Source organism: Oncorhynchus kisutch, linkage group LG11, assembly GCF_002021735.2.
Source record: "Oncorhynchus kisutch isolate 150728-3 linkage group LG11, Okis_V2, whole genome shotgun sequence".
Classification (NCBI taxonomy): Eukaryota; Metazoa; Chordata; class Actinopteri; order Salmoniformes; family Salmonidae; genus Oncorhynchus; species Oncorhynchus kisutch.
In genome coordinates, this window is record NC_034184.2 from 39350499 (window position 1) to 39365934 (window position 15436).

At 42.2% G+C, this 15436-nt stretch overlaps 1 protein-coding gene across 22 annotated transcripts in view; it reads right to left on the reverse strand.

The window, feature by feature from the left end:
- The window catches only part of LOC109899707 (zinc finger SWIM domain-containing protein 8), a 43678-nt gene extending 35066 nt beyond the window's left edge, over positions 1-8612 (reverse strand). For 11 of the 22 annotated variants that reach the window (XM_031835733.1, XM_031835739.1, XM_031835720.1 and 8 more), the window contains exons 1-2: positions 8262-8611; positions 5564-5758 (exon numbers count right to left, since the gene is read on the reverse strand). In XM_031835733.1, the coding sequence (XP_031691593.1) occupies positions 5564-5758; positions 8262-8307 (241 nt within the window). In that variant the 5' untranslated portion in view covers positions 8308-8611. Of the gene's footprint in view, positions 1-5563; positions 7668-8261 lie in introns of those variants that run through there. The other 11 variants (XM_031835725.1, XM_031835734.1, XM_031835732.1 and 8 more) reach the window with 6 other exon arrangements.
- Between the last annotated feature and the right edge of the window lie 6824 nt (positions 8613-15436).

Here is a 15436-nt window from a genome sequence, read left to right on the forward strand (position 1 = left end):
GTTTGCTTTTAAATGCAGGCTTGCCACATTTTTGAAAATATGTCAGGTTTCAATGAAATATCAAAAATATTAGGTTGTAGATTGCGGAAGGTGTTGCGGTAATGAGAGAAAGTCAAAATCAAATAAATTTAAAAATATATTTATACTATAGTATTTCAAGTAACTGACTGTTAATATTCAATATTTTTAAATGTGAAAATGTATTAGCTTTCCTAATGTTCTTGATGTTTTCAGACCATTCAGGTAATGAGATTTTTAAGGACATGTTTTGGACAATTTATTCAAAAGGGTGTTAAATTGTTAGTAAATGTTTTAAAATTAATGCTCAAACACTTCAGACTTGGTTATTAATGCCTAAAAAGGAAATGTGTTGATGCAAGTCTTTAAAGATTTCATGTTTGAATAACAATAAAGGTTTTGACAAGATATGACTCCATTTTCAGGATGACGCAGAACAGGCTGCATTGTCTCTCAATTTCATGTTGACCCAACCCAACCCAATAGTGCTGAGTGATTGGTGCCGTTTCGATTCTATTATTTATTTTTATTTTTTTATTCGGTTTTGTTACAAAAAACATTTAATACATTATCAAATTATGACATTAAAATGATTTGAGCTTCCCTCAGCCATCAACTGCCTTTTTCCTGACACTGACAGTGGGTTGAATGAATATTAACAATAAGAGCCCCATGATGGTAGTGAACGCACATTACTGCTTACTCCATTACTCCATCATTAACTCACATGACTTACTTTAATAAAATATTTAAGTTGAGTATATTACTGTTTTTATTTGATTACTTATTTTTTAATTCCTTAAACATCTCTGCTCAGGCAGTAGCAGCCAGCCAGCATCCTATTTAGCTCGGCTAGCAGTTTTACTAGTTCTTTAATTTGACAAGTTCTTCCAAGTAGATAAGCATACTTTCAAGACTGCTTATTATCCAACATCAACTATCAAATCGTGTAGTGCTACCTCACAAACTGGCAGTGTCATAGAGCTCGCCAGGTTGTAGTCCGAAACTAGTTAGCATTTTATAACTTTGGTATATTAGGCATTGTTATGGGGGAAATTAATGGAGTTTTGGGATATACACCGAAAATAAGGTCTGAGGTTAACGCAGGCTTGGGAGATCTTATAAATGTTCTACTATGAGATAATATCAGTCCGTTAAGATGGATGACCTTTATGTGCTCAAAATAAGTCAGTTGATAAGTCGCTTTCAGAAATGGAACTACATTAGCCGCAACATTTTTCAAGTCACAACACCAACCACGCAAAGTTGTCTATGCTGCAGTCCGCCAAATAAGCTAGTTAGCTTTCAGCTTATCAGCTTGAACAAAAACGCAAGGATGGTATTTTGGTTTGCTCCAGGCTGCAACCATCCCTCTTCAGCAGGAAGATGCTAGTTTTTTCGGTTCCCAGACGATGTTGATAAGGTCTGTCTGATAAGGTAAACTAAGCCTGTTAGCTAGACAACAAAGGCATGCAATGTTTTTTTTTTTTTACATGTTAGCACATCGTTAGCGTTTTACTTGTTTTGATTACATAAATGCTTCAAAATTCACAAAACGTGGTGTTATGTGATCAGATTATCTCATAGAACAAAACATTTAAGATATCCTAAGCCTGTGTTTACCACAGACCTTATTTTCAGCATTTATCCACAAAGCCTAAACATAAAAAATAAAAATAAATATTTCCTCATAGGCTTTGGCCATCGACCCATGGCAGAGGTAGCCTCTGTTAGTACCTACAAAAAAACAGCATTACTATTGCTCTCTATTCCTCTCTCATGCGGTCTGTGTGTATATGCGCTTAGGTCTGTGGTCAGAAATAGGCACAATGGATTATGGTCATTGTAGTTAATTATCATGTTTCTGCACTGAACTTAAGTTCAATATTTGCCTAATGAAAACTGCAACTTCCAAGCAGCCCAGCGTCCCACAAAGCTCTTAGCCTAATTTATCTCGTGAATGACTTGATTTCTCTCTAGAGAAACAACACGTTGAGCTCACAAAAAAAATAATGGAATTATAGTAATTGAACAGACATCGGTCAATTTCGTTGTTTAATAACTTTGGGAAAAGAACAACATTTTGGTTAAATCGCTCAGCATTACTATAAACACCTGCTCCCCTGTAAGCTACAAATAGGAAGGAGAGCGAGGGAGAGAGGGAAAGAGAAAAATAGGGGGAGCCCAGTAACAGCAACGAGGGTGCCGTAACAGGGTCTCGCAGAGTCTTTGTTGCCATCCAGTCACTGCCAGTTGCATGGTGACTAACTCCTTACTGACCAATCAGGAGAGAGCAGGGGGGTGCCACGCTCAAATAGCTGTTCCATTGTAGAGTGGTGAAGGATTGCTGCTCACACACATGCCCAGTAGGTTGTGTGCTTACTGTCTCTCTCCAGTCTGTGGTTAGAAAGAAATAGATCAACAGAGCCAACAGATGCATAGGGCCTAACCAAAACCCTAACCGTACCCTACATTTTGAGCAATTGAGATAAATATATTTATTTAACCTTTAACTCTGTAAGTCAGTTAAGAACAAATTCTTATCTACAATGACAGCCTACCTCGGCCAAACCCTAACGATGCTGGCCCAATTGTGTGCCGCCCTATGGGACTCCCAATCAAGGCGGGTTATGATACAGCCTGGAATCGAACCAGGCTCAGTAGATATAAGCTAGCCTTCAAGGTGTAACCTTCAGTAACATTTCTTACTGATCTCGCTTTTTGGGGAATCTGACAGTGACTTTAGATGAGTATTTTGAGGTTTGGCAACTCTTTCATGCAAGATCAGCAGAAATACACAGACTGATAAAATTGGGTTTTGTATTACTAAACCACAATCCCCAGCTCTGAACTGAATGACCTGCACAAGACAAAGCCCTCTATGCAGCCCACAGCTGACTCCACTCCACCCTTCCCCTACCACTCCTTAAACATAAACACACAGGCCTGACCGCACACACACCCTCCTACCAAACTCCCCTAGCTGAGGCTTCTAATAAATATTTCTTCCCCCCCCCCCCGCCCCCCCGCCGGTTCCTTACTTGCTTGTACAACCCACACGGGTCGGCGCTCTGTTTACCCCTCCCCAGCTGCCGTCCAATAAGCCAGCTCAGAGAACTCAGCTGAGACTCCAGGACCCCCACTCACAGACGGACGGACAGACCCCAGTGTACAACTCCACCCACACAGCCAGGTCGGCCAACATTACAAATCATTGACAGATTAAGTCACTCCAACAGCACTATGCTCAATGAAACCAAAGTTTTAAAAAAAAATATATATATAGAGAGAGAGAGAACCAAAATAAACACAACATGCAATAATTAACGATTTTACTTAGTTATAGTTCAAACAAAAAAATCTGTCAATTAGAAAAAAAAATATTAGGCCCTAATCTATGGATTTCACATGGCTGAGCAGGGGTGCAGCCATGGGTGGGCATAAGCCCAACCACTGGGGAGCCAGGCCCAGCCAATCAAAAGTTGTTTTTCCCCACAAAGGAGCTTCATTACAGACCAAAATAGTCCTTAGCTTCATCAGCTGTCTCAGATGTTACCGCAGGTGAAGAAGCTGGATGTGGAGGTCCTGGGCTAGCATGGATATACACATGGTCTGCGGTTGTGAGGCCGGTTGGTCGTACTGACAAATTCTTTAAAATGACGTTGGATGTGGCTTATGGTAGAGAAATTAACATTACATTCTCTGGTAACAGCTCTGGGGGACATTCCTGCAGTCAACATTCTAATTGCATGCTCCCTCAAAACTTGGCATTGTGTTGTGACAAAACTGCACATTTTAGAGAATCTGTTTATTGTCCCCAGAACAAGGTGCACCTGTGTAATGATTCTGCTGTTTAATCAGCTTCTTGATATGCCACAACTGTCAGGTGGATGGATTATTTTGACAAAGGAGAAATGCTCACTAACAGTGTTGTAAACAAATTTGTGCACAACATTTGAGAGAAATACACTTTTTTGTACGTATGGAAACTTCTGGGATCTTTAATTTCAGCTCATGAAACATGGGACTAACACTTTACATGGTGCGTTTATATTTTTGTTCAGTATTTATGCATGTCACATACACCGGATGTGTGCAGTGAAATGTGTGGTTTTACAGGATCAGCAATAGTAGTGCAGCACCCCTGGAGCAAATAAGGGTTAAGGGCCTTGCTCAAGGGCACAGTTACAGAGTTTCCACGTACTTTACTCGGGATTTGAACCAGCAACCTTTCTGTTACTGACCCAACACTCTTAACCGGTAGGCTGCCTAGCCTATACAACATGATCTACTTTGGTAGAGAAAGTAAGTAATACATTTTGGAGGACAATGTTGTAGACCTGAGGTTAGGGGGTTGTAGAAAGAAATGACATTATGCAAGTATTATAGAAACTATCCTGCATATAAACTAATGGGTTATCATCAATGACATCACAGCCAATAGGCCTAAATTAAATGAGGACTCAGTGACATGGGCAGCCAGCACTTGCACTCCCATTGGCAAAGTGTCCCATACTGATGAGTTCAGAGCCCTTTGAGGACTCTCCAAAGAATAAGCAGCAGAGCAACATGGGCTGTTGTTGTGCAGTCAACAAATGGGCTTCATTCTGAGAGAACAAGCTTGCTATGCCTAAATTCTGGGAAAATGGTATGCTAGGAAGGCCATAAGGCCTATGTAAAATTCACACAGCCTAAATGATCAATGGTCAAATGATGAGGACAGGACAACCAACTGGAAATTAGGACCAAATTAATTATTTTTAACTAGGCTACACTGATCAAAGCAGTTTACAATTGTAGGCCTACACCATTATTCAAATGTACAATAAAAGGCACTACTTCTTCATTGGCAGAGCAGCATTTAGAGTGATACAGCCTCTGCAGAAGTCAGTGCATTCAAAGTTCTTGCGCTTCGCGGAGCAGCGCAGAGCTGTTGTCAACGAAGTGAGTTTGTATTTATATAGGACCTCCAGTCCTCACCTACCGTCAACCAATCATGTCAATGTGGAGCTATACAGAGCCCTCTGAATTGTTACAAATTTTGTGAGTCGCACGGTGATGCGGTACAGAGCTAAATTTGGCCTCTGCGTGCTGCCAGAGGCTCCGTAATTGCGTCACACCATCCATACAGTGCCTCCGACCACATTTTCAGATCAAGCATAAATTGGCTCTTAGTGAAGATAATGTGAAATATTACATTTTATAAATTACTTTGGAGATTGATGTGTATAGTTACATTGACGTATCTTGTGAACTTTCTATTCTGAAAACAGGCTAATGCATGAGTGTAATGTTTGAGATTTTCACAAGAAAACACTGACGTCCAAGACAAACAACAAATTCTGATTCAAGACAGGCTTTCAGATGATTTGGATCCATCATCACAGGCACTTTAAGTAATGAGAGAAAGGAGAACCCATGCTGGCCACCACAATGTTATTTTGCAACAGGCATCAAGTGGTTTTAAATGGTCAAAGGTCAATATGAGGACACTGAAAGTGTAACAAGAGGATGTGATTACGAGTAATAGAATGTGTGTGTTTACCTTTAATCTTAACTGTAGGAGAATTTGGTCCCCCAGACTGTTTTCTCCATCCCCTCCAGTTCTGACACAGACTCTCAGCTTCTGATATGAAGGAGCAGAGCGAGTCCTCCTCGAACCGGTCAGAATCTTCGAAGGAGAACCTTTCTCCGTCTTCCCACTCGGCGAACATTAGTTCCATTACATCCACTGTAGGCTCTATAACACGGGATTCAAGTGGACTGTACAATAACCAAGGCCTTCCGTCAAAGGATTAAAAAAATAAAAGGGTGAGAGTGGCCCACCACTGACAGGCAGCAGAAGGAAAGAACACTTCCACAAGTCTCCAGTAAAAGTTGGGGGAGGGGTGAGCGCAACACAACCAAAACACTGCTGAGAGCTCACTGTAGTCTTGCAGGCGAGCTACACAATAAAACAATAATATCCATTCTAAACAGTAGGGGGAAAAATACTTTGTCACAAATTGTACCAAATTAGTATTCAGTATATCTGGAAAAGAGAGGCACAACTAGGTCACTCAATTAACTTTTTCCTCATCTTTCTTACCAAGGGCTTGCCATTTAGGGTGATAACTTATCTGAGACACCGTATATCCATGTCGTCTGAGAAAGTTGATCCTAGTCCGGTAACAATTTAGTTTCTGTCCACTACCACCACACAGTTTCGAGTTGGACTGTTTCTGCTTGACTGTCTAGTTGAGTGGACAGTACTTCGAGGGAGACGACCCCACTCACTTACAAGTCACCCATAGACACATATCGATAGGGTTCTTATCTAACTAATTTTAATTTAACACGTTCTACATTGGCTACGATTAACCCAACTCGTCCAAATAAATATTGTCGTCAACTATTGTACTTTACTTTAAAATTAAATCTACATAAACGTAACTTGTTTTCCTCCATTTCCAACCTCTTCGATGAATCAGCTGTGCTACACACTGCCCGTGTCGAGACAACTGAACATAATGTTCCAAAAGCTTGCAAGCAATACAACCTAGCAGGCCTATTTAATTTCCCCTGTGGATAAAACGTGAATAAAATAACAAGTGAAATCCACATAGAATGAGAGACGGTAGCTTTCCTTGACAGACACTCACTACTCAAGCTTGAGGAGCTGATAGCTTGCTAATAGCTAGCATTAGCCAACTAGCTAAACTATCTGCTAATGCTAACTAGCCAGCTAACTACAGTAGTAAGCGAACACTGGCCAACAAGAGTAGGTTGCTAAATCAGCTAGCTAGCATCTTAAAAATACAAGAGTCTCGATTGGCATTATTCACAATTGTAGTAGCTAGGAGTTGTAATTTGTGGTCAACATCGTAAAAATTAGCTAATATTCTTTCAAACACTGTCTCTGGCAGGATACCCTTGGTCCTAATCCATGTCTCAAAGCCCTAGCTAGCTAGCTAGCTAGCTAGAGCAGCACCCGCTCCAACAGGGGCTTTGGTGTTTGTTTACCTTGACACCTTTAAAGACCTACACATCCGTCAAACTTGACTGAATACATACTATTTTCGAGCAACGGTTTTCGGTAAGTGGTGCACGGTTAGTTTTATATTTGTTGGATTGCACATCTACTCTATTAGCGAATAGACTTGACTCGAATTTATTTGCCTTTGTATTTATATATTTTTTAAAGCTTCTTCGCTCGAGCCCCACTGGTTCCCGATGACTCCGAGTCCAAATACTGAAAAAAAAAAAGACCCTTCTTCCCTACTGACACCGGTAGTCCTACCGTTCCCACGTTGTGTCTTCGAGCCTTCGAACGACACCGGGGTCCCTCCAAATTGTCTCAACAGTCCCCCACTCTTCCACTCTCCCTGGTCGGGAAGATGGCTCTTCTGCTCTCGCTGGCTTCAGCTAAGCTTGGCTGTTGCCTCTATCAGCTGATTTTAACTTCAGCCTCGTTTTCGCTAGCGTCAAACTCTCATCTGGCTGTACAAATCTTGGCATAAACGCCACCAGAATTGACCCTTTTCACAACCCTATCCTAACTACCACTCAGATTTCAGAGTGTTCAATAGTTGCCTTTTGGACTAAACTAAATTATGATTGCATTCATGGCCTAATTGGTTTTGACACCTTTATATGCTGAAAGTATGAATGCAAAAAGTATGTTGTGTTTCAGCCTTCTGTTATTTTGCTAATGCCTATGCAGGCGTTGTTACATGCAAACCATAGATGAGCCATGTGATCACTTGCCATGTATATATTTTGCTTGTATATTTCGTATTTGATATAGATGCATTCTATTGTACTAGGTACTGATTTATAGATTTGCTGATGTATTTTCTTGCCCAATATGCATTCAGGGCTCGAACCACCCAGTTTATAATAACTTATAATGCCTGGTGATGGCACCTGGCAAGTCAAAACTCCACCCATGCAAAACCTGCCGATAAGAAGGTCCTAGCTTGTATTCTCAACCAGCAACTATCAGGAAATCACACATTTACAGTGTTAGTGTCATCAGCTGTTGTGCAATATGATACAACACACAGGAAAACAGAATTTTGACTGCACTGGGCCTTTAAGTATGTGAAGTGAAACATGGTTTACTTAGAGTCTCTTTACACTACACTACTTTGATTACACAGAATAGGTCCAGGAGAGATACTTAGTAAAGAGAGATCTTGATTCAAATGTCTCCCAAACGACCTCTGGAGGTAGCATGGGAGACATCTACAACACATACCCACCCCTGTCTGAGTCTTGACTTAAACGTCTTTGTCCCCTTGGGAGCATAGGGCGTCCACCATGGATCTCCACCTCACTCTCTTCTGTGCAAGGACTTTCTCCTCTAGCCAGGAGACCCCCACTTTACTTCGTCATTGAAGAGTGGAGCATCTCCAGTTGTTTTTAGGCCTTCCCTGCTTTCTTTTTTCTTCTGGGTTTAAGTCAATTTGCCTTGAAACCCAACGTTGAATTGCATTGAATTCTACTTCGGGAAACAATATATCTAAAGGAAAGTATAATTACATCAACTTTTCCAAGCGCAGGTAGTGCGTTCAGATTTCTATCACCTGAAGCATGCTCAGAATTATGTAAACACGTGCACGCGCTTGGCAAGTATGCATGCGTCTCGTGCAAGTATTTTTATTTTGTGCACATGCTTCAGGTGTTAGAAATCGGAATGCACTACCAGCGCTTTGAAAAGTGTATGTATTGTCTCACATTCCTACCGCCAAAAGGACAAGATGCATGGATAACCGGTTACGTGCGTTAAAATATAATCGTATTCAACATTCTGGTCGTAAGAGGAAACGTTCCAGATTCAAATGTTTTTTTCTGCCCGACGTAGTATTTAATATAATTCAAAGTTGAGTTTCCAGGCAATAGTCCAGTGCTTGTCTTATGTTTGATGTGTCTTTACTGAGTGTACTCTATGTCCAATCCATCTCTATTTCCTTCTACTGATTACATTGCTAATAAGCCTCCTGTATACATTTTTTTCCTTAAGTTGGATATTTTGTTTAGCCACCATATCATCAGAATGTAACGCAGGGAGTTGTTTGTGAAGACAGGAAGTTTATTGATTAGGAATTGTGCGAATCTTGGTGTTTAAGGAGAGCTGTGATGAGAGCCATATGGGGCGGAGTGTCATGAAAGCATGTTGAGCTTTGCTGAAGCATAGCTTAACATCCTTGTCACCTCCCCCCTCAGTGCTGATGTTGCTTCCAAGGTAGACAGTCAGGCACGTTTTCAGTAGTTTTCCCATCAATGGTGGGTTTTCCGGGGGATGTGTTTTTTTATTGTCAGAATCTTGATATTAACCACATTTTGAGGCCAAGTTGCCTGCTGTTTTCCTATAGTCATTCTGTTTTTTGTTGCATTTGTTGCATTTGCTTTTGACGTTCAGAGTCCAAAGCCAGGTCCTCCAGTTGAGCGAATAGGCCCCACTGGATCCCTGTTTTTTGGTGGGCTGTGGCTCTATTCATGGTCCAATCAATGGCTATTAGTGAAAGCAGAGGGGATCGTAAAGCAGACTTGGGATACTCCAGTTTTGAGATGGAGTTTGTCATCAAATTCTGTTGGAAGTGACCTGGCAAGTGAACCCTTCATACATACTCCTTATCAGATTTACATATATATATATATATTTTTTCACTTTTATTTAGCCAGGCAAGCTAGTTGAGAACAAGTTCTCATTTACAACTGCGACCTGGCCAAGATAAAGCAAAGCACTGTGACACAAACAACAACACAGAGTTACACATGGAATAAACAAGTGTACAATCAATAACACAATAGAAAAAAAGAAATTCTATATACAGTTTGTGCAAATGGCGTGAGGGGGTAAGGCAATAAATAGGCCATAGTAGCGAAGGAATGACAATTTAGCAGATTAACACTGGAGTGATAAATGAGCAGATGATGATGTGCAAATAGAGATACTGGGGGCGGCAGCGTAGCCTAGTGGTTAGAGCGTTGGACTAGTAACCGGAAGGTTGCGAGTTCAAACCCTCGAGCTGACAAGGTACAAATCTGTCGTTCTGCCACTGAACAGGCAGTTAACCCACTGTTCCCAGGCCGTCATTGAAAATAAGAATGTGTTCTTAACTGACTTGCCTGGTTAAATAAAGGTAAAATAAATAAAAAATAAAAAATACTGGTGTGCAAAAGAGCAGAAAAGTAAATAAAAACAATATGGGGATGAGGTAGGTAGATTTGGTGGGCTATTTACAGATGGACTATGAACAGCTACAGCGATCGGTTAGCTGCTAAGATAGCTGATGTTTAATGTTAGTGAGGGAAACATAAATCTCCAGCTTCAGAGATTTTTGCAATTCGTTCCAGTCACTGTCAGCAGAGAACTGGAAGGAAAGGCCCCCAAAGGAGGTGTTGGCTTTGGGGATGACCAGTGAGATATACCTGCTGGAGCGCGTGCTACGGGTAGGTGTTGTTATCGTGACCAGTAAGCTGATATAAGGCGGAGCTTTACATAGCATAGACTTATAGATGACCTGGAGCCAGTGGGTCTGGTGACGAATATGTAGCGAGGGCCAGCGGACTAGAGCATACAGGTCGCAGTGGTGGGTGGTATAAGGGGCTTTGGTAACAAAACGGATGGCACTGTGATAGACTGCATCCAGTTTGCTGAGTAGAGTATTGGAAGCTATTTTGTAGATAACATCGCCAAAGTCGAGGATCAGTAGGATAGTAAGTTTGGCGGCGTGAGTGAAGGATGCTTTGTTGTGAAATAGAAAGCCAATTCTAGATTTGATTTTGGATATGAGAGGTTTGATATGAGTCTGGAAGGGGAGTTTACAGTCTAGCCAGACACCTAGGTATTTGGTGTTGTCCACATATTCTAGGTCAGAACCGTCCAGGGTACTGATGCTAGTCGGTCGGGCGGGTGCGGGCAGCGAACGGTTGAAAAGCATGCATTTGGTTTTACTAGCGTTTAAGAGCAGTTGGAGGCCACGGAAGGAGTGTTGTATGGCATCGAAGCTCGTTTGGAGGTTAGTTAACACAGTGTCCAAAGAAGGGCCAGAAGTATACAGAATGGTGTCATCTGCGTAGAGGTGGATCAGGGAATCACCTGCAGCAAGAGCGACATCATTGCTATATACAGAAAAAATAGTCGGCCAGAGAATTGAACCCTGTGGTACCCCCATAGAGACTGCCAGAGGTCCTGACAACAGGCCCTCCGATTTGACACACTGGACTCGAACCAGGCAAGGCAGTCATTTGAGAAACCAAGGCTATTGAGTCTGCCGATAAGAATACGGTGATTGATAGAGTTGAAAGCTTTGGCCAGGTCGATGAAGATGGCTGCACAGTACTGTCTTTTATCGAAGGCGGTTATGATATTGTTTAGTACCTTGAGCGTGGCTGAGGTGCACCCGTGACCAGCTCGGAAACCGGATTGCACAGCAGAGAATGTATGGTGGGATTCTAAATGGTCAGTGATCTGTTTATTAACTTGGCTTTCAAAGACTTGAGAGAGGCAGGGCAGGATGGATATAGGTCTATAACAGTTTGGGTCTAGAGTGTCACCCCCTTTGAAGAGGGGGATGACCGCGGCAGCTTTCCAGTCTTTATGGATCTTGAACGATACGAAAGAGAGGTTGAACAGACTGGTAATAGAGGTTGCAACAATGGTGGCGGATAATTTTAGAAAGAGAGTGTCCAGATTGTCTAGTCCTGTTGATTTGTACGGGTCCAAGTTTTGCAGCGCTTTCAGAACATCTGCTATCTGGATTTGGGTGAAGGAGAAGCTGGGGAGGCTCGGGCAAGTAGCTGCGGGGGGGCAGAGCTGTTGGCCGGGGTTGGGTTAGCCAGGAGGAAAGCATGGCCAGCCGTAGAGAAATGCTTATTGAAATGTTTGATTATCATGGATTTATCGGTGGTGACCGGGTTACCTAGCCTTACTGCAGTGGGCAACTGGGAGGAGGTGCTCTTGTTCTCCATGGACTTTAGTGTCCCAAAACTTTTTGGAGTTAGAGGTACAGGATGCACATTTCTGTTTGAAAAAGCTAGCCTTTGCTTTCCTGACTGACTGCTGATTTTGAGGGATGCCGTAGCAGTTTCCATAGACAGTCTAGACAGAAACAAGTCTACGAAGTTTGTGTAATGGTGTCCGCCATTTAATGCACTGTTCAATGATTATCCTGTGTTACAATGTGGTCTGTACAGGAGTAGTCCTTCCCCAAGCCTGCTTGTTCCTTTCAGAGTCTCTTATCAAATGCGTCCTGCATCCTATCCAAGATGATCCGACAGAGGATTTTGCTGAGGATTGAGAGGAGCATGAGCCCTCTCTAGTTCTTGCACTCACTGAGGTTTCCTTTCTTGGGAATTGTAATAATCAAACCTGTCTTCCATTCTGTTGGTACTTCTTATTTTTCCCAGATCTCATTCAGTAGGATGTGTAAGACCGCTGCAGTGGCACTGATTTCTGTTTTTAGAACATCATGTGGTATGTTGTAATTTCCTGCCCTGCTTAACCTGAGCTTTTTGGTAGCTCGCTTGATCTCCGCCTTGGATGTCCTACTACAGTTTATGTTTAGGTCTTCTGTTGCTTCGATGATGTCTGGGGTTAAGTCAGGTGGAGGCCTGTTTAGGTTTTCCTCAAGGTGTACTTTCCAGAGTTACAGTTCTTGGGATTGTTTGGTAAGAAGGTTTCCACGTTTGTCTCGGATGGAGTGGCTTTGGCTCCTGTTCTTCCCGGGCCAGCTTTCTGGTGATCTTATACAACTCCTTGGAATTGTGTTGCTTGGCTGCCACCTCCGCCTCGCTAGCAAGTTGTTCAGTGTGTGCTTTCTTGTCCCTCTTGCATCTCTTTCTAACCACCTTGTTTTTGTGTTGGTATTCCTGTTGCATACTTTTACTTGGCGTCATCCATTCCCTGCTAAGTTTGGTCTCCCTCCTTGCCTCTATTTTTTTCCAGGTGTCATCTGTGATTGTCTTTTCTCCTAACTTCTTCACATGGCTTCACAAATCTTGACCACTTCATCAATGATTTTATTTCTCCCTCTGCCAATGCTTGAAATCTGTTTAATAGAGATATTGCCCAATTCCTGGCATATCTAGTTATTTAGTAGTTTTCTGATCTCAAATCGCCTCTGCACCCTACTGCCCACCGTGCTCTTTACTCCCAACTTCATCTGGAATTCCCCAACCAGGAGGTGATGGTCTGACTCGATGTCAGACCCTCTTTTGACTCTGACATCCAGGAGAACTCTTCTCCATTTCCTGGTTATTGTTATGTGATCAATCTGGTTTTCTGTTCGGTGGTCTGGGGATATCCATGTGGCTTTGTGGGTGGGTTTGTTGTGGGAAAAGACTTCCAATTGCCAGCTCATTGAAGGCACAGAAGTCTGAACAGAAGACCATTCTCATTCATCTGTCCTAGACCATCTCTCCCAATTGTGCCCCTCCAGTTATCATTGTCCTTTCTGGTCTTGGTATTTATGTCCCCCAATACAATTTGGATGTCTCTTTTGGGTAATTTTTGAATAACTGCCCGGGCTGTTGATAGAAGGCGTCTTTTCGAAGTCAGCTGAGCTGGTTGGAGCATAGCACTGTATGAATGTAGTGTTGCACCCTTTAGATGTAAATCTGGCTGTGATCATTCTTGCAGACATTGGCTTTCACTCAATCAGGCTCGTTGCTGCATTTTTTCACAGAAGTAGTCCAACTCCATGTTTTTGTGGGTCTTCTTCATTTGTGCTTCCAGAGCAAAGGAAGGTTTCACCCTGGTGGTTGTTATTTCACCTCAATAATGCTCAGGTTGTATCTTCTCATCTCTCTGGCTAGTTGTGACAGATTACCTGTCTGTTGTAATGTTCTGACATTCCAGCATACAATTCTCACTCTTTACTTGACCAGACCTAGACCTGTCTGGTTTGGTTAGACCTGCTGAGAGTTACCTCCCACCGACATATCTCTGAAGGGTCGTTGAGGTACACAAGCCCCCTCACCACGACAAGGTGACAGTCCCACTGAGTGGCACAAATGTAAAGACAACAGCTCTCCCTGTGAGAATGACCTTAATTACCTTAATACAAGTAGACAGCATTTTAGCTCTGTTAGGCTTTTAAAATATCTATATGAATCATTTAACTAATTAAGTGTGCAACACTATGCACAATATGGTTTGGATGAGAAGCTCCTTTATAGTTTTAATTGCTATCCTTATATTGTTTGTCTATATACTACGGTATGCTAATAGCTGCTCTCACACAGGAAGCAGGAATGTGGCTTTGGTTAAACCACATCCAAGACTAGTGTAAACAGAACTTGCAAATCTGATGTTGAAGAGACTTCATTGGGAGTATGGAGGTGGATGGCAAAACACAAGCAGTTTTGCAAGCGGCGTGGTTTGTGATGCTCGCTCCCGTAAACGGCGCCACTGCGATCGTGGCGCCGAAAGATGAAATTAAGTCTTGAGTGGCCGCCGTGCATGATTAACCAATGAGCGGAGTTCATCTTGTCAACCAATCAATGACAACATTCAAGCTGGCAACAACCGGGACCACTGGTCTCTAACACGGTTGGCAGATTTTCTCGTGGTTCAATTGCCATTTACCGCATCCCATCTGTAGGCACCTTAATAGAGTTGTGATAAGGATCATGACCTCTATTTGATCAATTGGCCACTGCACAGTTGATGTCTCTTAAGCAATTCAGAAAAAAATATAGGCGGTTTGATGTTAGTTTGTTTCCATTTCATTCTGCCATTGTAGCATATCAGTGTTTTCCCTCCTTTTAGCATCTGCCATGGTATTCACAAACTGCCTAATGCAAAACAAAGAGCTAATCCAAGACCTCAGAACATGCCAGCAGTCTATATATACACATAAGAATGAGAGAATCGTTTCAAAAGTAGCTGTTCTAACATTCACAGAGTGAGCCTAGAAGGAGTTTAGGAAACCCAGCCTGGATTCCCTTTCTGTCGTCTGTCTTTGTTCCTCAAAAATGTTTGATTCGGGACAGTGACACATTTTAGGCACAAAGCAAGAAACTTCAGATCGCTCAATGGGCCTGCTCCTTGCCAGGTTTGCCTCATGGGATAAGAACCAGAGTGCCAGCTTAGTTTAGGAGAGTTTTCTTCTGTCAACATCAATGATTACTCTTGTGCAGGTAGTATTGCAATTTTGCAGCAAATGTGAACGTGTAGCAATTAAGCACCACCAATCTTGGGCAGAATCCCATTCAGCTATTATTACAGTTTGATCTGCAAACACAGCACTGACATATTGTAAAACAATGATTTTTTTGCAGCACTATTTTCTGACTTCTCTTGAAACACTATATAAGAGTAAAGTACAGGAGGGGGTTTCAGGTTGCAATTCAATTGGTCAGCATGATCCTAAAAGTATGACATCATTTTCCATGTGCTGAAACCTCTGCAATCTGCCAATACCCAAGA